We start from the raw sequence: 22,636 nt of genomic DNA, 5'->3' as shown, positions 1-22,636 counted from the left end.
CCATACAATCCTGGTTGTGCATACGTCCTCCATCATTAGGGTTTCCCTTGCTCCAGTCTTTAAAGACCATCGGGGTACCATCGGTCCACAACCATAAACCCTCCTACATGAAAGAATATAATTGGAACTGATTACTGGTATACTCTCTCTTGATGGCAAACAGAGTGATGGTGTTGAGGTATGTCTAAATGTCTCATAAAATGCTGCCCACCCAATCAAAAATGCTTAATGCTACCTCCCCCTTGACTTTAATGACTTTAAACAACATTAAATTAACTTTGCCACTCACATTGCCATTCGCTTTATGCATGCGCATACCCTCTAATGGTTGGTTCATATACCTTTGCTGCGTCATGGCCTCCAACCCACGTTGAAGCTGTGCCAGAATCTGTGCCAGTTGCTTTTCTTACTAGTTCCTGAATGAATGCGTGCTCATCTTTACTGCGTATTGATGCTAGGTTTCCACCCTTGGACAAACAGAATCTCTGGAGAAGGTAAAGAGAAGAGAAGGGAATAAATAACCTTTCATGTCAGAGAATGGATCGATAGATGGACATAAAAAAAAAATAGTATAATAAGAGTATAAAGAATGTACAAGAGCTGAAAAGATATGGGGAGGATTTACCTCATCTAACGGCTGGATAATTGTATTCTCTGCATGTTGTTTGGTATTGTGGCCATAAGGACTTGTATTTATGTATACTGTATGTCTTTTGTTTTGTCATTTTAAGTGATTGTATTGTCTGATTTCATGTTTTTTTTGTGTTGTGAAAAAAGAAAGAAAAATGCAATAAATATATTGATCAAATAAGAAATAATAAAACAATCATTAACCATATGAACCCTAGCTAGCACCTCTGTTCTCAGTATTCTGGGTATGTTTTAATAGGTAAACATTACAAGCTCTACAAGCTCAATGTTGTAAGCGTGCATTTGGATATTTTCACTATTTGATCTATCAACAAAGTATAGGCTATACTGTAGGGCTTAACCACTTAAACCCTACATATATACTTAGTTGACTCGAGTCCCCTGGAGCTATATACAGTACTAATTGGTCTTTTCCTTTTTTCTGTCAACATCAAATATATTGTATTTATCTTAAATAAATGAAATTTTAGCCTAAACAAATTTTAGCAAGTTTTCATGTTCCAGTTTCAATGGAACAGCAAGTTACTGTAAAAGAAACCCTAGGGTCATGTGAAGTGTGAACTTACACTTTTATTAGCCTATAGTAAAACCGTAGTTATATTTGTACTTTATTTTATGGGCCTTATATTATCCCGTTTCATTAACATGAACTACTCAGATTTTGTTCTTAAGTAAAAGTATGCATTTCAACAACTGTTCATTCTAATTACCTCCCCGGTAATCCAATCCACTCCACCTCTGACAAAACGGAAACAGCGATGGTTGAAATGAGACCATCCATTTGGACACCTTCTCCGGACCCCGAAAACTATAAGCACACAAAGACATGCACACAATGTCAATACATGGGGTCATCGCCATGGCTTGTGGCGGACATTTTTGTCAACATTCCATTTTTACCACGGACATGAGTGGACAATAATAATACCATAACACATCAATAGATATCCCTGAATGACCACAACAGGCCTGTAACTCTGAGAGTGTTCAAATGGAACCAAATGGACCATTACGGGTCAATTTTTGGTCCACAATAGATTTAAGATACCAGCCCACATTATGAACATTTACATCATGCGTGCGTGTGTGTGTGCGTGTGTGTGTGAGAGAGAGAGAGACAAACAGGAGACTTTGCCTTAAACAAAGAAACAGTGAAAACTCTCACTCCCATTGATCTGGACAGCATCTGCCGTATTGTGCCGAATATAAGACGACCCCATTTTTTCAGACTAATTTGTGGAAAAGAACATTGAATGTCAAATAGTCTAGTTCCTGATTACTACGACCCAGTTTTTTTTTAGGATATTTCCATTTGAAAAAACAAACAAACATAGTCTTATATTCAGACCAATAGGGTAATAGTGACTCTACACCAAAGAAACACACTCGTGCATGCGCTCGTGCACACACACACACACACACACACACACACACACACACACACACACACACACTCACCTAGTTCGGCTTCAGTCAGACCAATAAAAGCGCAGAGAAATAGACAGGCAGTCAGCATCCGCATGGCAATTGATAATGACGAAGATGGTGTTGCCTTTAGTAGAGAGAGACGCACGTAGTACTATAGTATAGGGAAGTACAGTGTTACTAGTAGAAAGGAGAGGAGAGGATTAATTTCAAACCTCGGGTAGAATCTGTTTTTTCCAGACTTCTATGTATGCACACATACACACACATAGAAGCTCACGCAATAATTAGTGCGTCAGTTTACTTTGCATGACTGAGCGACTGCCGCTCCATCACCTCAGGTGTGTGTTTATGCCAAGGAGCAATACAAGGTGATGATATGTTTATAGGCTACTTATACACTTCTCTGGAGCATCCATATCATTATGGACTTATTTTCCCTCAGGTACTGTTGTTACATCATAAACTCAGGAACGTCATGTACACAGTTTAGGTAATGGGACATATTGGAGAGTTTTTAATTTAACGTGAAATTGTCCTCCGTCATACACTATAGGATGAATTAGCTTTGGTTTAGCTGCAAATTCAGTAAACTTTCTATGTGTGGTCATGCGCAGGAGCAGGGATTGAACCCGATGTAGTCTTCCACTTGCCAGACCGACGCACAACCTATCGTGCCAATAGGACTGAGCCTGATTGGCAGGGCTATTGTGAGCCGGGTCTTGGCTGAGTGCTGTATACAATCACCCCCCAGTCTTTGGAACGCATCCTTTTACACTTCACACTTCACGCCGTGGACCACTGCACGTGACGTCCCTCATGTCCCTCACGCAAGGATCATCATAAGTGTTGGATTTGAAATGATGTCCAGGGACGTCAATGGCGGAATGTCCCATTCAGTTTTCAAATTGATATGAAATCCTTTGAAAATATATAGCCGATCTACAAGCTCACAATGTGTCGCATCGCTAGCCATTGTGTGAGCTTGTTTCCAAAGGCCAACAATATAGGGCTTAAGTGTTTAATGTATGTTTTGTAACTAAAGTTTGTGGAGTGGAGTAAAAGTATATAATTCGATGGACAGGCCAACAGACTGTCCAACAGCCTTTACCCACAGGCCGTCAGGCTGCTGAATGAACAACCTGCCCCCCCATCGCCGAGCCCCCCCCCCCCTCTATAGTATTAAAGGGTACTGAAAATGGACTTGGACTTGCACTGAACTTTGCACTATTACATTGCACCAGCACTATTGCACTTGGGTTACTGTATATAGAGTGGCAAAGTGAGTTTAACATCGTTTAATACAATCATATAGTACTTTTCTGTTTGGATGTATGGGCTGTCAAGGCCAGAAAGTATTTTTTTGCCACTCGGTAGGCGTTCCCGCATAACTTCCAGGTATGATGATGTCACACGCATACCCTCTATTGGCCGGTGGACAACACCGACATACATATTTCATACTTACCCTAATACCCTCCCAGTTGATTTAAAACTAGGAAGAAATTTTTTCGCCGACTACCTTTTGTCACTGACGAAAACTAATTATAAAACTAAAATCTAAATAATAACTAAGCTATGATGACTAAAACCATGACTAAATATATTGACAATTTCACCAACAGATAAAAACTACAGTAGGCTAAAATGTTAGAGAGGTATTGGTGGAGAAGAGATTGAGTAGAACTATGTAGAAGACAAGTCATTTCATGTTTAGTTACGCTCGGGTGATGTGTTCTGAAAAGAGCACAACACGTACAGTATATGGCTATTTTCAGCATGTGTAAAATAGAATCAGCCATTATTTACAATATCAAGGCATGAAGGCCTAATTTCCTAAATAAATTTAAGCCCCCTTTCTAAATAGTGGGGAATGAAAAGGTTGAGTACGACGAATGCATACCAAACTGGGCGTCCTTAAAATTAAGCAGTTTGAGAATGAACTAGGAATTAACCAAGTGATAGGCTAAATAAAAAGAAATCACTTCTGCTTCAGCCACGTCTGTCTCTGTGATTTTTTGTCCCTCTGCAGGTGGTGAAGGCCAGTTCTGTAGCGGATGTGGTCTGTGCAGTGGGACTGACTCTGGGCATTCTGGCCGCAAGCAGGGGGAATGTTCCTCCTGGTCAAGAGTGGCCGTGTGTGTCTGTCCAGCATCAGAGGTGCTGTGATGTGGAATGGTGCATTTTGAGCTTGTAGGTCTGCTATTTTCAGCACACAACATCATACAACAGAGCATAAATTAACACATTTTGAACGTTGTGAAGAAGAATCACAGCGGCCTGCATTATCCCTAAAAGACTTTAGTACTGACTGGAAAGTGGTAAGACAAACAAAACATAGGATTTATAATAAAGGGTCTTATCTACAAGGGTGTTCTACCCCTTGAAGAAACGGTTGTTGCAGTGATGTTTCTCTGTGCTGGAGCTGAAATATTCTTCTTTCTATAACTCTAGGGGCTGTATTTTGTGTGTCTTAAGTACCAGGTCTTATTACCGAACTTGAGTAAACTAAAGACCTGGAGGCGTGATCAATGCTCTTTGGCCACTCAGAATAGCCAAATGGCTACAATCAATCAATCCTTTGTAATTGACACACTCAGAATGCCCCATCACACCAGTGTACACAATCATCTATGACCCATATATTGTGAATCTGTATGGAACTTGGTATTACTACGGCAGTTACTAGTATTACAAGAAAGAATATAATATATTATATATATAAATATAAAATTGTGCTTTTGCTTGTACGATTGCAAGTAGTATTCATACAAATAAATAAAAACTTGCATTACCAGTATTGCTAATAAATTAACACGACTACAATGAAATTTAATACAGACAGTTTTATTAGATTTTCTCCATCTAGCCTGTCAGTACTAAAAAGTACCTCTAGACTCTAGAGCCTTTAATATTGCTAACAGTAAAAGCCAATACTAGCACTGTAAATTATAATATTACAATAGAGCAATAGAGATAATAGTATATAATTATAAAACATTAACATTATAATGATAAGACATATTGTTATTATAATCATTGTTTTCATAATGATAACAATAACTAATAATAGATTCAGGTTCGTTTAGAGTGACCCCATGGACATTCCTGATTCTCCTTCCAGCTCGCACCATCGTCCTCATATACCTCCTGTACACACACACACACACACACACACACACACACACACACACACACACACACACACACACACACACACACACACACACACACACACACACACACTAAATTCTGTGTAGAAAACACATAACTACTATTATACCATTTACTGTACATTAATACAACTACTGTTGTACTACTATATTTTCCAGCCATTCAGTTTTTCTTTTTCTTTTTCTTTTTTATAATTAGGGGACCCCCCCAAAATAATTTGGCGCCCCCCCCCCCCCCCCCCCCCCCGAGGGGTCGCGACCCACGGGTTGAGAACCCCTGAGTATGAATCACTGTACTCCTAAAGTAGTAGTACCTTTTTCCAGATGGGGACAGTAGATTTCAGGGTATTGATGCAGTACTGGACAGCCTGAAGGGAGTCTTGACGATGGGGTGACGATATCGCTATGACAACACTGGCCTCGCCCACTGGCACAATGCTGGACACACACACACACACACACACACACACACACATATATAGTATATATATCGTTTCTACCCGCCAGTGACGATACGATAGCTAATATAATCAATCAATACCCCAGTCTGTGATGGATGCAGATGTGTCTCACACCTGGCCACGCCTCCCTGGCGCCTCGGCAGACCTTCCTTAGTTCCGATTGGGCCATGGCCTCATATGCCTCGTACTCCAGGCGAATCACACGCCTCCCCTCGAATGTGTCCCTCGTCGTGCCTGGAGCGCCCACGCACGCACCCACACACACACACACACACACTAAAACTATGATGTTTGTCGACTACCTCTTTTCACTGACGAAAACTAAATGGAAACTACATGAAAACTAAGCTATGATGACTAAAAGTAAGACTAAATATATAAATAAAAACTAGACTAAAATGTTTGCAAGGGATTAGTGGAAAAAAGATCCAGTATAAGTAAGACAAGTCATTTTACACTTGGTTGCATGTTGAAAATAGCAGATCTATAAGTTCACAACATGTCACAGCACGTAACACTAAAACATTCCAGGTGACTAAAATGTGACTAAAACCAAATTAAGTTTCGTTCCAAAGACTATAACTAAACTAAAATAGAAATGTGCTACCAAAACACCGCACAGACTGACACTGACACACACACACACACTTTGTGCAGTACCTATAAACATAGCGATGGCTCCACAGCCTTCGTCGCCAACGAGGCGTGTGGCGTCGTCCACCGATAGCAGCTCGCTCGTCAGTTTCAGCCAATCGCTGCCCTTCCTCTCCTCCATCGCTTGTTCTGCACCTCCGTTCTCATCCCTTCGCTTGCCGTTCTTCTCGTCCTCCAACTCCTCGGCTGAGCTCATCAGCAATAACGATATCCTGATCGGTGTTCATTTTCACAGTCATATTTTATTTAGTTTCAGTCATATTTTCGTTTTAGTCTAGTTTTAATTGTCTAGCTCTAGTTACCATTTCTTATAATAAGTATAGCATTATATCTAATCTTTGTATATTAAAGGTATTTGTCATACCTGCCCTGTGCAATATTTGATTACGAAGCCTTAAAAGGCAGACAGAAAATACATTTGTATTCATATGTTCCAATGTTCAATGCCAAAACCACAATTCAATCGTTAAAAACCCTTTTTACTTAAATAATATTTAAGAAACTGTTAACTGGTTATTGTGTGTACCGTACTTGTTTGTGGCAGCAATGCAGCATGGGCAATTACATTCATTTCTTGATCGCCTCTTGTCTTGATTGTTTAAATATGACGTCATGGGCCGCTATGCTCGATCGCAGGCTTGATAAGCCCAAAGCTTATTGATAATGGGTACTCAATAAGCTTGTTATCAGATTTTTTGGGGTATCAGGTTTCAAGCTCCATCCATTCCTACCAATGGGGGACATGTGGAAAAGGACTTTACATTTGAAAACAAGTGTCCCACCTTGGGTTCCCCTCTAGCCTCCACTGACGGGTGTGATGACCGCGACCTCCTCGCCGTCCGACAGCGTCACCGCCTGGTCGCCCACTTCCACGTACTGCTGGCCCACTGCCAGGACCACCTGGTCACTCAGTATGTCCAGTCTGGAGGACGAGAGAGAGAGAGAGAGAGCTTAGAGAAGGGTGAAGAGAACTAAGCAGTGGTTCAGTAGAGAAGAGTAGAGAAAGACAGGAGATGTGGAGCTACTATGACCTGTTTTTTTTTTTTTCAAAATGTCAGTCTGTTCAAGTAGTATTTTGGTTGTTTTGATCAATTATATTTATATTTCATTATTTCCATGCCATAAATGCTTGCTTTGCCAATATTATTTTTGGTACATTCATGCCAATGAAATATCTTGAATTGTACATGAGAGCAACCACGTAGAGTCTGTGGGGGCCACGGGGCCACAGCCCCCATGAAGACTCCCAGGGCCCCTTTAGGCCCCCATGAAGATTTTCGTGGACATTTTACATTTACATTACAGATTTTCTGGGAATTCCGAACATTTTGGACCTCTCCACCGGAAATCTGAGAATCCCATCGTCAAATATTCGGGAAAACAGCGCCTCCCCTGTTGTTCCTCAACTGTTGCGAGACTACTCCGCCGGTCGTCCAAGAGGTGTTAAAAAGTACTCAAATGCTAATCGGGTTTCTTTTGTTTTCACCTAGCCAGATGTCCACAACATCAAAGCGTGTCAGAATTTCATGGTAGTTGTTCTTGAGTCGTGACATAATAACACTGATCAGGAATTCACCAAAGAGACTCGCCTGGTTCAAGGAGCACCAGGATGAAAATACCACGTCTTTGAGAGCAATTGTTTCCAACTACACTACAGTGCAATCGTGACATTTCTCGCAGATTTGCGTGCACAAAAAAGTGATTCAGCGTCTCTCTCTCCCCTGAGTGACCGGCTGCCGCCACTGCGCAATCAATCAATCACTCCGCACCGATCCCAGCTCTCTCTCTCTCTCTCTCTCTCAAAACATGTTTTGTTGTTTGATGCCAATAATCACATCAATAATAACTACAATAATAATTAGGGCTGTCAAACGATGACATTATTTTATCTGATTAATTACAGCTTAAAAATCAATTAATCCTGATGAATCACCATTTGAACCAAAATTTGCCATGTTTTTCTGTATATTGTTGTGGGAATGCAAAGATAAACTAGAAAATTCGCAATTTAAAAAAATTGCAGAGTGTGGTTGCCGCAGTGGCTTACATATGCCCCTCCCACTAGTATTGCCAGCCAATTACAATTTCAAGTCACGCCTTAGATCATGCGTAAGTAATTCGGAGGGGATTTAACCCCCGAAATTCATGTTTTTGCGACAAACGGTTACATTTCTCGCATTTGCGGCGCCCCCTATGGATGAAAATGGAATTGCTTTTAGAACTTGGTTGACTGTACCACCCCGGACATGTGATTGAAATTTGGGATGGATTGGACATTCCGTTCGTGATTTATGGCATTTTTTGTGATATAGACCCCTCCTACTAACTTCGGAAGACGATTACGGCCGAACGATACGCACTTTCAAAATTCTGCGGCTCAGTTTTAATTGGATGGGTCCAGAGATCACGTGTGCCGATTTCTGTGAGATTTGGACAAAATCTGTAGGAGGAAAAGCAAAAAGTGTGTTTTGGACAAAATTCAAAATGGCGGAAAATCTATCATGGCGGAGATATGGGGAGATGCGTCATGACCCAAGGAATCCAGGGAAAAAAATATTTTGATTTTACGACCTACGGTTCAAGAGTTATAAGCCAAAAGGTAAAGTGGGCTGTTATAGCGCCACCATGAGGCCGACCGATAAAATTTTAGGGTTAAATAATTTTAGGGATAATGTTGAATTATCCCTAAAAGTTTTGTAACTATAGTGATTACAGTCTCCGAGGAACAAATACTTGAATGTGAATTTTTGCCTTTTCCCATTCATGTCAATGGGGAAATTTAATTCACTAATAAATTCATATCAATTAAACTATACAACATTTCTCTTAACAAAATACAAGCACACGATTCCCGATTTTTCCGGTCAATTTGACATATGGCTCAAGTGCGTACAGCGTACAGTGTGGGAGGTATAAAGCGTCAAAATAAAGACTACTCCAGTGAGAAAATAAAGTGTCACAGTTACAAGAGTCTGGTTGCCCATTCGGGCAACCACACTAATAACAGAAGGCAGATATATAGATTTTACATACTGTATGTATGTATGTATGTTTAATTCTTTATAACTAATCCAGTGTGGTAGGATGGTGTCTCTCACCCCGTTGTCGTGCTATGCGATTTGAGCTACTGCCTATGTAAATTGTGCAGCCTTTTAAGGCAATAACTGACTCTTTCCCCATCCAGAAAGGGCTAGATAGTGCAGAGTGGATGGGATTATGGGGTGGGTCATTCAAGCATGCATTCATTGCGTAAAAAGAAGAATCGAATTTTGACAGCCCTAATAATAGAGAGTATGCGCATGACATTATCATCAAACCCGGAAGTTATGCAGGAATGCCTACTGAGTGGTAAAAAACTACTTTCTGGCCTTGACAGACCATGCATCCAAACAGAAAAGTCATATCTGATTGCATTAAACAACATTAAACAATGTTAAACTCACTTTGCCACTCGATGTTCCATTCACTTTAAGCATGCGCATACCCTCTATAATATAATATATTGATAATACAAGTAAGACGCGCAAACGCGGGAAGCGAACGCAGCTTGTGTGTGTGTGTGTGTGTGTGTGCTACAGCTGCGCCCTCTGGTGGCGGGTGGGTGGTGTCACAGCGGGACAGACACACGGACACACAGACATGATCTGCAGGGTCTCATAGTTAGTGCTCATTGCAATCGCAATTAATTATACTGCATTTACCGTGGGTGTCGCAGTACCAGCTGTTGCCACAGGAGGCTACTGGAGAGCTGTGCCGGCAGAGTCAAGGTCTCTGACCTGAGTCCAGCTACCTCTGCACTCTGTGCAAAATACAACACCAACACCTGAGAGAGAAGAGAAATAGAGAGATAAATACAACACTTACAACCATGCAGAGAGAGAAGAGAAATATAGAGTTAAATACAACACTTACACACCATGCAGAGAGAGAAGAGAAATAGAGAAGCGTAAGTCCGGAAGAAAATAATATTAGTTACTTTAGTTTATTTTCTGGCCAAAACGTGCATTTCATACAGTGGTGTGGTGGGGGGGCTCAGAGTGCGTCCACCAAAGATCTGCTATTTTTTGGCGAGGTTTGGTGGTCCGTCTTACTAAGTATACTATAGAGGTTTTAAGTGGTTCAACTGAAGTGACAAGACATTGACAATGTCATTGTGAATGATGACTGATAATAATCTCAATTACAGAGAAAAGCAACCAATTGCCAGGATAGACCATGGATGACAGCGGGGAATTTAGAGGATATTTCATAGTTGAGGAAATGGTGGGGAAGCTAGAAATGCAGTGCATACCGGCAACTTCTCACACATTTAGTTATATTTGTTTTGCATGGCCACAAATGTTAGGAATGCTATTTGGTTTAGACAGGTGTAAGGTTTGAGTTCACCTGGTGTAGTTATTTTGAGGCACTACACCTGACTAGTGCTATACTTTTTTTTACAGAGTTATGATGACATTTACTCTGATAGATATCACACCTGTAAATCTCTCTGGATGATCATCTGCTAAATGCCTACATTGTAAATTACATGACTATTTACTACTACTACTATTATCTATATAATACTATTATATTATTATATTACTACTATCTACACTACTAGTTTTCATACTGTAGATACTAGATACCAGTGGTTCTCAAACTTTTACATTTCAAGGTCGTCCCTTAACTCTGACAGTGTATAAATGGAACCAAATGGTACCCGTTGTAACCCTGGGAAAATAATAATTCAAATGTATAATTTGTTGAAAGTGATTTTTGCTATGTTTTTCTTTGTTTTTTATTTCTCCTATGTTATTTATTTCGTATTTTATATTTTATTTCACTATGTTTTATTTTGAGTTAGTGTTTGTAAACAATTGTAAGTATTGCCTATGTAAAATGTTTGTCTGTGTCGGACCCCAGGAAGACTAGCTTTTGTCAAGGCAAAAGCTAATGGGGATCTAGCCCGAGAGTCATGTTTACAGGGCTAATGGGGATCCTTATAAACAATAAACAATAAACAATCCTGTGTTGGTTTCCTTAACTCTCCTTCAGCTTTCTACTCTCACCAAAACTACAAAATGATGCATGAATAAAATAATTTCACCAACTTTTCTTTTTACTACTAGTACTATAGTCTACTACTACTAATACTAGTATTGATTGGTGTAATACTTTATTAACAGTTTGCAGAAAAAAAGCACAGGAAAGTACAGTTCATTGGTTGCTTTCCTCTGTAATTGAGATTATTATCAGTCATCACAATGACTGGTCAACAAAAACATATTGAAGACCCTAACAGGAGCCCTCGCATGCACCTCCCAAGAAAAAGTACATAAAATGATTCAATACTATTGCTGTTATCAGTCCTGGCTCCAACCACTACTAAATAACCAATAATACTACTATTAGTGCTGACACACCACACAGAATGAATATGTATCTTACCTGCGCCGTCATTAATAATCTCTATGAAGTTTTGGTAGAAATGTTTTCCTTCATATTTGGAACTTTCTCCAACGTTCCTTCTACATCTTCCGGGTTGCTTGCTGCGGCCGTTTGCTCATTGGTGCAAAGGGAGAGGAGTGTTTCTTACCCCCGTAACGTGATTGGTTGGTTCCGGTCACGATGTGAGAGCTGCGTGAGAGGGTCACGTGACACGCACGCACGCGCACACACACACACACACACACACACACACACACACACACAGGAAAAGTCAACAACTTCCACTGTATGGACCTGTCACCCATGAAAGATGGACATGTATGCTCAAACCTAAAAAAAAAATGAAAAGAGCAAATCAAGAAACTATACTGACTGTGCCAATACATTGACTTCTAATATTTAAAAGTACAGGAAAAGTACAGGGATATCCGTGCATATACATTATACACGGCAAGTTGGGATATACATCCGTGGATATACACGGCTTGGCAAGCCGTGGATATACACAGCTTAGCAATCCGTGGATCTACAAGCTCCAAGTGTATGTATGAAGTACAAAAGAAAGAAAACCCCATTTACACTTTAATATAAATAAACACACACACACCAAAATAATGTCACAAACTCAATATTTAATGAAAATAAAAATGGTACAAGAAACCACACAGACAAGAGACAACTCTAGAACAAAAAGGAGCAAAACGAAACATATCAAAACAAATTATGCAACAATAAGAAAGTTACGAAAACCTAATTCATGTTTCAATAAGCAATACATTTAATAACTTTATTTCATGTCCCTTAAGATTCCAAAAAGCAGTTCTGTAGAACAGCATTATCCTCTTCAAGTTAAAAAATATGTTGGAATTTGCAAAAGGCAGACATACAGTAACAGCAGCAGCTGGTCAATCACTCAGACAGCACTCAAAACCACACACTTAAATAGCAGCACATACACAACCAGCAAAATGACAATATGGGAAAATAGGGATTTGACCACCATTTGATGAGATTTATCCTCTCAGAACCAAGACTTAAAATGGTGAGATTTTGTCCACAATTCCATACTGTATTGATGTGGTATCATAACAGGCAAACATTGATCAAAATAGCAATTATTCTACATTCTCTAATTGTGTGTATTGTGACGAAAATAAAACATTTTCAAAAATAGCAAATCTACATGTGCTATTTTTGCAGTATAAAAAGTCATTAAAACCAGGAAAGGACAACACCCATGTCATGTCATATTACTACATGCAGTCTCAATCTAGTTCCATATCACTATATAAATTTGTCAATATATGAATATACTGCACAGCCTTACATGAAAATGTTTTATATTTCAAAAGACAGGCCACGGTATACACACACGAAGTTGCTCAACTCCAATTTTATAAATTAATACAATATTATTCAAGTTTCTCAGTTTAAAACTACTGCATATAATCAAGTTGATGATGAAATTATTTAAATGCAGGTTGGTAATTAAAAACACTGGACCTCAGACAGGAATGCAAAATAAACGGTATTAAAAATAGGATTGTAACAAAGCACAGACTGAACAACACTTCACATTATGATAAGGGATAAATGAACCGGTGCTGTCATCCATTTTTGTTAAAAATATAAAACATAAATAACGGGGCCAGAAAAAAAAAAGGGGGACATATATTTCCAGATGCATGTATGCTAGTGACAACAGTCATTTCCAGCTCCAGTCTCGAGGACCCATACTAGTGATTCTTTTCTCTGGACTTCACTGTTCACTGGGTGAAAGCTAGTTTTGCGTAGATGATCAAGAGATCTCATTCTTGACGATTCTACTATCTCATTCTTGACGATTCTACTGATACGTCTGTGACATCTAAGAATTATGTGTAGAGAGACGAGTCGCATCATTTCAAACAAATCAGTGGTGCACAAATATGTCTGCGTCCGTGTTTAATTACCATTAAAACAAGGAAGAAAAGAGAATTTAATTATTGAATTTCCTTGCGTGCGTGTTCACTACTTTCGTTTATTACACGGCTTGGTTTAATGCTTGATTCTGACGGGTTGATCACTGAATTCAGCGGTGTGGTATTTCTGAATGACCGATGAGCTCTATGACAGACCACTGTCTGATCAAAGACTCAGAGCACCATACATGACATCGCAGTCATGTGAACAAAAGCACAATGCAATTTACAGCTAAACATTGCTCTCAGGATGCAGTAACCGAAAATTGATTCTATTTGATAAACACTTCCTTGTTTTCCGAGGCAACAGTGTTTATACTATGTAGGGTATCATGCAGAAGTGAAGAAAAATCGATCAAAAAACCTAAGAATGTGTTGTGGTGTGTTGTCACATCTTTCCATCTAAGTATAGAAAAGTAACACATAAGTAGAAAGGAACACGGATTGCTAGCAGTACAGATAATGGTGAATTAAAATGTACGATCCCAATCGTTGGCCTGTCACAATTGCATAATCACCTACTCGCAATTACTTGAGATAATCTAAATTATTTTTACATAATTGTCAGTAGAAACATTTCAAACATTTTCCAAATTTTGAAATGGCTGATCTACAAGCTCACAACACATCAAAGTGACGGGTTGTAAGCTTGTAGATCAGATATTTCTGCTATTGTTTTATATTATAATATTCTTAAACGTGTCAGCATTATTATTATTTTGTGTATGTTTGTTTATTTGTCATATCTGCCCTGTGCAATTTGTGATCATGAAGCCTAAAAAAGAAAAGGAATTAAGTTACATTGTTCAATTCCCCAAACAAAATTAATTCATTAACCGCAATTATTTTGTGAGACAATCAATTGTCTACTTCAATGTGTAATCGCGGCAGCATTATCATTAGGCGGAGGTCGGGCTCAAAGTGTGGCCAGAAGAGAGGGGGGGGGGGGGGGAGGGGGTAAATATTTACCGGCAGCTTCTTCTTCGCACTCTGATTGGATAACACTGGTAAACGAGGACAATCTCAGTGCCATGTAGGAAAAGGGGACGTGTTCATTCATACATCGGAAAACGAGCTGTTCTGGTCCAAGAGTACAGATTAAAAAAAACAGAAGAGTTCGTTTTGTTGTATGGTCTGTCCAGGGGGATCACAGCTCCGTCTTCTTCCCAGGAAGAGATGCCTTCCCCTGGATGTCTTCGTCCGAGGACAAACCCCCTCCTCCTCCTCCTCCTCCCTCCGTCTTGTGCACAGGGTGTTTGCTCTTTTTCTTCTTCTTTGCCTTCTTTTCCTTCTTCTTCTTGCTCGTCTTCTCTCCGTCCGTGCTGCCCTCGCCCTTCTTCGCTCCCTTCTTCTTTTTCTTCTTGTCTTCCGACAGTGCGGCCGGGTCTCCTTTCTTCTCTGGCTTCCAGTCCTCACTCAGACAGGCTGGATGGAGGAAATAAAGTGTTCCCATTAGGCCAAATGTACCATTTACGCAGACTGGGAAGTGAAGTAAGATCACAAGTGATCTAATCTGGCAAGAGATTATATACACATTATGCCCCAAAGGTCAGTGACGAATTAGTGTTCTTGGAAATCTTAAAAACGTGAACACTAGCATGCCTAGATGCTGAGGGCGAATATCCTATTTACTATAAAAACTGGTCAAACATTGACCAAAATTGTCAAATAATATAAGAAAAAGGCAGAACAAATTGAAAATAGCTGATCTACAAGATCACAACGCCTTGCGTTCTAACTTCTCGCGCTGCGAGCTTGTAGATCAGCTTTTTTTCACAATATTTATCTGTGGAACCGAGTCAAACTAAACCAATTGCTTGTCAGGGTGGAGGGTCTAGTTCAAATATGATTATTCTGGGGGGGTCGGTCGCGGCCTGGAAAGGTTGAGAACCACTGGTTCAAGTAGGGTGACCAGAAGTCCCCCTTTGCATGGGAAAGTACCTCATTTTAAAGACTTTTCAGGCATCCCACAAATTGAGAGCCTGTCCCACATTGTGACTGACAGGCTCAAATGCCCCAAAATAGCTAGTCCCCAAATAGTTGGCGTTCTGTTGTAAAGCTCTCTCATAGTCTCTTTTCCACCAAGATTTATATGGTTTATAAGCCATATCAGAAATATTCCTCTAGGTCTAGGGCTAGCTACAGTACTAAGTCGCCCTATACCACCCATTAACAACATTTGCATTTTAAAACAAAAGAGGGGTTTAATAACAAAATGATAGGCAATATTAGTCCCACACAAGCTTTACTTCTGTCCCTAAAATGAACTCTGGTCAGTGGTCACCCTAGGTTCAAGTCATTACCGCCAGGACTGTCACTCATGTGTCTCGTCTCTGCATATCATTTGTGCATGGGGAAGACCACTTCCCGTTTCACACCAAAGACAATCCCCATGAATGTCATTCTGAAACAGGAAGTGGCCTCCTGCAAACCGTTGCCACAGAATTGGAAGCACACGCTTGTCTAGTCCATGTCATTGTGGCTGTAGCAATAATAAGATTGCCATTCAATGGAACAACGGCACCAATTGGAAACACTAACTAGAAAAGGGTTTTTTGGTCATACAGTGGATTAAAATATCCTGAACAAATCACAGAAGCGGGATATGAGTGTGTGTGTTGTGTGTACCTGAGTCCTTTCCTTTGAGAACGTGTTTCTCACACAGATAGGAGGTAAGGTCTTCTTTTTGATTGCCCTTGTACCAGTCCTCAATCACTTCCTCATACTGCTCCACCATAGTGTCACACTGTCGCGCACACACACACACACACACACACACACACACACACACACACACACACACACACACACACACACACACACACACACACACACACACACACACACACACACACACACACACACACACACACACACACACACACACACTTCGTTAAAATGTTGTTTTTATGTGGGCACCCCCACCAGTTCATTAAGTATGCCTGGTTTGCCTGGTGGGTGGTGATGGGTGGTGATCCACCTGAACTTAAGCCGCACCCACAGCTGTAGTTGTATGATAAAGGGAGAGGGGTTAGGCCTCACTCACACCTTTTGATCTAGCATACAACATTGATGCATGCTAGATGTAAGCAAGATGTAAGTGTCATGGCCGCCCCAATGCATTTCCAATGGAAGTCACATGGTTTGATACAACATTTTGGACTACAGGCTGTTGTATGGCTTTCGGCTGTGTTTCGACTGCCCCCCTCACCCTCATACAACACAAATAGTGTGTCAAACCATGTGACTCCCATTGGAAATGCATTGGGGCAAGATGTATCACACCCCTGTATACAACAAGCATACATCAGTCTGGTGTGAGTGAGGCCTTAGGAGAGGGGTTGATAATGTGATCTCACTAAATTACAGTTTTTTTTTTACTGTCAAGGGTATTTGGGAAACCCTAAATACAAAGGGAATACATCATTGCCCCTAAAAACGACTCCACAGGGTGCCCAATTAATTACTGTCACCTCAGACACATGAAAAACGTTCTGTTCAAAAACGTCAATCTGAGCCTCAATTCCGAGATAACAATATTTTGAGATGGGTGTCCGAGGCCAAATACAAATACTTTTGAGGCTCCTTGACATGAAAAAGTTTCACATCACAAAAGTTGACCCATTCAGGACGGGAACCCCTTTTGGTGTTTTAAGCATTATGTTATACTTTAGCTATTTTGGAAAAAATCGTGAAAATGGGGCACAAATCTTTGAATATAAATTATTTCGTTTTTAACTCTAATCTTTGCTTCCGGAGGGTCCCTGGAACAACATATTTTCAGACGGGGGTCGGCGGCCAATTACATATATCTTTGGGGGTCCTTGAACCACTGACATAGAAATATGGGTTTTTCAGAAAACTGTCAGGCATGTGTAGAATCGTCCTCAGGTCTAAATGGGTTAAAGTTACCATTACATCATTTACCTGCTTTTTTAGGTCGGCCACCTCAGCAGAAGTCTCGTTCCACAGCTCATAGGGAATGTCCATGACTACCTTCACTCCTTTATTCACCAGACCATGGAGGGTGGAGAAGGTCTCCGACATCCCCTACAGAGAGACACACTTCTATTATAAATTGACTTTTATCTAGGGTTGTGTGCACGAGTAGTCCATTCCTTTATTAACTAGGAATGGGACGATAATTGCGGCCGAAGGTCGCAGTTAACTATGAAACCTTGCGTTTTTTTTTGTCAAATCCCCATACATGGGGAAAGCCCCCATATCTCAGGCGTCTTACTGGTAGGTATTATCGTTTGTTGTGATAAATAAATGCTCTCAACAATCGGCTCGCAGAGATTTAAATTCATCGTGAAATTGTCCTCCGTCACACACCAGGATGAATTGGCTTTTGTTGAGCTGCAATTCCGTACTACTTAAACCCTCTATACCAGTAAGATGCCTGAGGGCGAAAAGCGACCTTGACTAAACACACACACACACACACACACACACACACACACACACACACACACACACACACACACACACACACACACACACACACACACACACACACACACACACACACACACACACACACACACACACACACACACACACACACACACACACACACACACACACACACTTGCCTTGGCAAAGCGGTTGCTGCCTGACCGCTCCTTGTGGAGGCTGTACTCGGTCAGTCTCTGACACACGTTCTCCACAACCTCAATAAACCTCAGGTCTCTATGAGTGAGAGAGAGAGAGAGAGAGAGAGAGAGAGAGAGAGAGTTCTTCAGTTAAACATTCACAGCTGAAAGCAGAAGTGAAAACCTTCACACACACATGGTAGGGGATGAATGGTGAGAAAGTAGGAAACAGAGGACATTGCATGGAAATAGTGCGCAGACTAGTTTTCCACATCAATGAACTCTGCCTCCTGGTGGCGCTATAACAGGTCATTGCGCAGAGGTCGTTCCATGCTGAACAGTCTAATGGTGCCGGAGATTATCAGTTCACAGTCGCACACGCGCACGCACACACACACAAGAATTTCTCATAAACAAACTCACAGTTATGGTGACAAATAGAGAAACATCAACAATACATCTTCTACAAATACTAAAACATCTGCTCTCACATGCACACACTTTATCTCTCGCATGCACACACACACACACACACACACACACACACACACACACACACACACACACACACACACACACACACACACACACACACACACACACACACACACACACACACACACACACACACACACACACACAGTACAACTTCTCTATTCTAGCAGAAATACCATCACCGGTAGACTGATGAAGACTTGTGGAACATGTTCTGTATTTGAGACACAAAAGACACCTACAGTATGTAGGTATTGATCAATATAGTATCAAGCGGCCCAGGCCGTGGCGTAACGGTCTGGGCACCTGACTGGTAATCCAGTCGCAGTGTGCCGCGGGTTCGACTCCCGAGCCCGACACGGCCTTTACTGCATGTCATCCCCCCATCTCTCTCCCGTTTCCTGTCAGCCTACTGTCTGTCCCTTCAAAAATCAATAAAAGGCGTAAGCCGCAAAAAAAAAAATTATAAAAAAAATATATATATAGTATCAAGCCATTCATCTATCTCTTTTCAAGTTGAATGTACTAGTGACAAGTGCCTGGTTTATTCTTAGCAACAGGCACATTTGTAAGCACCCATTGAAGTTTATTTAGTTATTTATTTTGTATTAAACATGTCAGTAATTGTTTTAGGTTATTTGTCATATCTGCCCTGTGCCACTTCAAAGCCTAAAAGCCAAACTGAAATGTAAGTTGTATTCATATGTTCCAGACTTCAACAACACTGTAGCATGTGATTTGATTGAATACTTGTATTAGTCAGAACATGGCACAGCAAGACATTATCAAGGCTATAAGTATAACACAAAAAGGTCCTGGGTACTTGTTAGTGCGGTTGCCTATAGGAAGCAGACTATTGTTATTGCACTCCATCCCCGTTTAAAACACTTAAATTGTGCCAGCGATTCGGAACTTTTGCCAAGGCTTTTGTGCGCTTCGCTCTCATCTGATTGGACAGTATACTCTTGTTACACTTTTGCCTATAATAGTGTGGTTTCCTGTAGAGATAGGCAACCACACTCGCAATTCCGCAGGATTGCATCTTTCTAGTTTCCATTGTGGTTCAACGTATACAACTGATTAACGTAGCATCTATCCGCCAGTCTCAACCCATCAACCACCCCAATCATCATCATAAACACTTACGACTTGACATATTTGATTGGCGGCGTTCCCTTGTTGTCGTCTATGAAATTGTAGTTTGTCCCCAGGACCTCCTTCGTCTTCCCCGTCTCATCAAACGCCGACTTCATCTCTATGGACACAAACTTGCACACTGGACACGTGCACGCACACACACACACACACACACACACACACACACACACACACACACACACACACACACACACACACACACACACACACACACACACACACACACACACACACACACACACACACACACACACACACACACACACACACACACACAATGTGAGAACAACACTAATATTGTTAACAATCTGCTAATATTGGAAGAATGGCCAATAAGGAAGAGTTGGCACCTCAAAGTAAAATTGGCTAGTTTGTCCAACATGTTAAAAAGGAATAGTAGTATATGACTACTTTGACTAACTGGGACAGCTTCTATGATGGACCAGAGAATAAACAATATTGTGTTGTATTGGCTAATAGATAATAACCAAGGGAAATAACTGAAGTCGGGAGATAGTATGAACCCATCATGTTTAGAGTTGGTCAAATATCCTTTAAGCGAGATGGGTTCATCTGAAATTAATAATAACAGTTCTCTCAACAGAAAACTGTTCTTCAACAGGGGTACTCAGAGTTATTACAGGGAGAGGGAGAGGGGCGCCAAATCTTTGTGAGTTTGGATTTTTTATTTTATTTTACACTTGAACCCCAGCATCCCTATTCTGAGGAGAACGTTAGCCAAAAACAACAAATTGGCTATTTTCAGCAAAGAGGTTTGGTGTAGAATCCACTCAGTCTCACCAGAGGGAAAGAGCAGACCAAGTACAGAGCCAATAAAAGGTCAAGTTTACTAAGTATCAAGGGTTTAAGTGGTGAACCGTCTGAAAATACCACATTAACATGAATCCACAACGCTAGATATTGACAGCGCTGTCAAACAAGTCTATGAAGCTATCCATGAAATTGTTTAATCTAACACAATTTTACACAATATCGTGGTGGTCCCTGTTCAGCTCTCTCTCAACTAAGGGGTCCACTCCAAAACCATTGAAAACCCCAGCCACATTATACAGCAACATACATATGAAATCGCCTGTGGCTGTGGAGGCCCTGGGTTTTTCCTCCAAGTAAGATTAGGTTGTCTATTATAGGGATACAGTTATAAGGGCAGGCCGCCTCAGAGATGCTGCCCTATGCGGTACATTTGACCTAGATTATCATCATCACACACAGACGAGACAAAGTTAGAAATCAAACCACAACATCAACTGTAACTGAATGCTGATTTCAAATTGTAACTGCATGGTCTTAACAGTCTTAACTGTCTTATTAACCAGAATTGACCCCCCAATCCGAACTGTATACATTATGTTGATGATGTCTGATATATTATTGTGTGTCTATAATTAAATAATGTCTATATGAATTGAATGCACAGCCTACAATGTAAACAAGTTTTTTGTGTTATCCCTTTTGGCACCATTGCATATTTCTATAATCGTACCACAGTACTATTGGCAAATGGCAACCTGTTAGTGTTAAGTATTCAATAAATCAATTAAAAAAAAAAAAAAAACGTTTGTACGACGAAACACAAACGGGTGTTGATTTCAACTCAGAATGTGCATCGATTGAGAGATCGAATGTAACCCTGTGACATCATGAGCAGACAAGCTCGCCGCGCGTTGTGGGCTTGTAGATCTGCTCATGGCAGCTTGTATGTTCACGTAGAAAGTAGTAATTTTGTGTATTAGATTATAATAATTATTATTTACCTTCGCATCTGTTTGGCAGGTGGACCCACTCGTCGTCAGCCGCCACCGCTCCGACGTCCTTCTTCCCGGCGGCGGCCGCTGGGGCGACCTGCAGCCACACCATGAACAACACCACCGCTGCGATCATTATGTCGCGTGCATGGAAAATACAAAACAATGCCTTAAATATGCCTCTTTTTCGTTTGATTTACGCCTGCATGTCTCCTGCCTCTGCTCTGCCCTCCATCCACTCACTCACTGACTACACTCACTGTATTACAGTTGTTGACCGCTCACTTCCGTGTTGTTGTGGGCGTGTCGTCTAGTGTGGACCAATCAACGAGGGAGAAGTGGCAGCCCCTTGTCGCGAGCGAGCGAGCTGCGGGAGGGGGGAGTTGCAGTTACACGCTGCAATGATGAGCAGCATCCAGTAGATGGCGAGAAAGATCAAATCATGCATGATGGAACTGAATAGGAGTATGAGTTTGTTTTTGTTAAAATATTGTAGCTTAATCACTAAACTTGGCATCCCTCTTTTGTTCATGTCATAAAATGATAATTTAAATTTGTATTTAGTCATTATCATTCTGACTATTATTATTGTTATGATACGGCCTGCCTGACTCAGTGACAACACATATAGGCCTACTGTATCTGCATAAGCATATTGATAACCATGACATGACTGTATGTTGCAGTCAGTGTATTACAATTATTAGGAATTATGTATTATTATTTACAAATTGCGTATACAGCAGATCTACAACTACAAGTACAATGTGATGTGTGGCTGGCTTATAGCTATGCGTATGAAGCGTTGAATTTAAAATGGGCTTTATTTTAGCCCACATTGTTAAAAAAATGGTCAGTCTCAGAGAC

General features: G+C 40.7%; 2 protein-coding genes across 2 annotated transcripts; both read right to left on the bottom strand.

The window, feature by feature from the left end:
* Positions 1-4,895: 4,895 nt before the first annotated feature.
* Positions 4,896-11,911, bottom strand: LOC310875514 (molybdopterin synthase catalytic subunit). Its single transcript, XM_083788783.1, has 7 exons — positions 11,795-11,911; positions 10,066-10,187; positions 7,147-7,286; positions 6,371-6,576; positions 5,791-5,944; positions 5,564-5,687; positions 4,896-5,226 (listed from the first exon to the last, which is right to left on the bottom strand). Exons 4-7 carry the CDS (start codon positions 6,558-6,560, stop codon positions 5,152-5,154), a joined length of 543 nt encoding a protein of 180 aa, XP_083644909.1. The 5' UTR covers positions 6,561-6,576; positions 7,147-7,286; positions 10,066-10,187; positions 11,795-11,911; the 3' UTR covers positions 4,896-5,151.
* Positions 11,912-12,406: 495 nt separating this feature from the next.
* Positions 12,407-22,052, bottom strand: cnpy3 (canopy FGF signaling regulator 3). The gene is made up of 6 exons (XM_083788645.1): positions 21,779-22,052; positions 19,992-20,121; positions 18,351-18,447; positions 17,683-17,805; positions 16,384-16,501; positions 12,407-15,180 (listed from the first exon to the last, which is right to left on the bottom strand). Exons 1-6 carry the CDS (start codon positions 21,903-21,905, stop codon positions 14,903-14,905), a joined length of 873 nt encoding a protein of 290 aa, XP_083644771.1. The 5' UTR covers positions 21,906-22,052; the 3' UTR covers positions 12,407-14,902.
* Positions 22,053-22,636: the final 584 nt, after the last annotated feature.

Source organism: Protomyctophum parallelum (genome assembly GCF_964188405.1).
Source record: "Protomyctophum parallelum genome assembly, chromosome: 18".
Classification (NCBI taxonomy): Eukaryota; Metazoa; Chordata; class Actinopteri; order Myctophiformes; family Myctophidae; genus Protomyctophum; species Protomyctophum parallelum.
The sequence above is the reverse complement of the archived record's forward strand: the minus strand, read 5'-3'. Positions and strand labels throughout refer to the sequence as shown.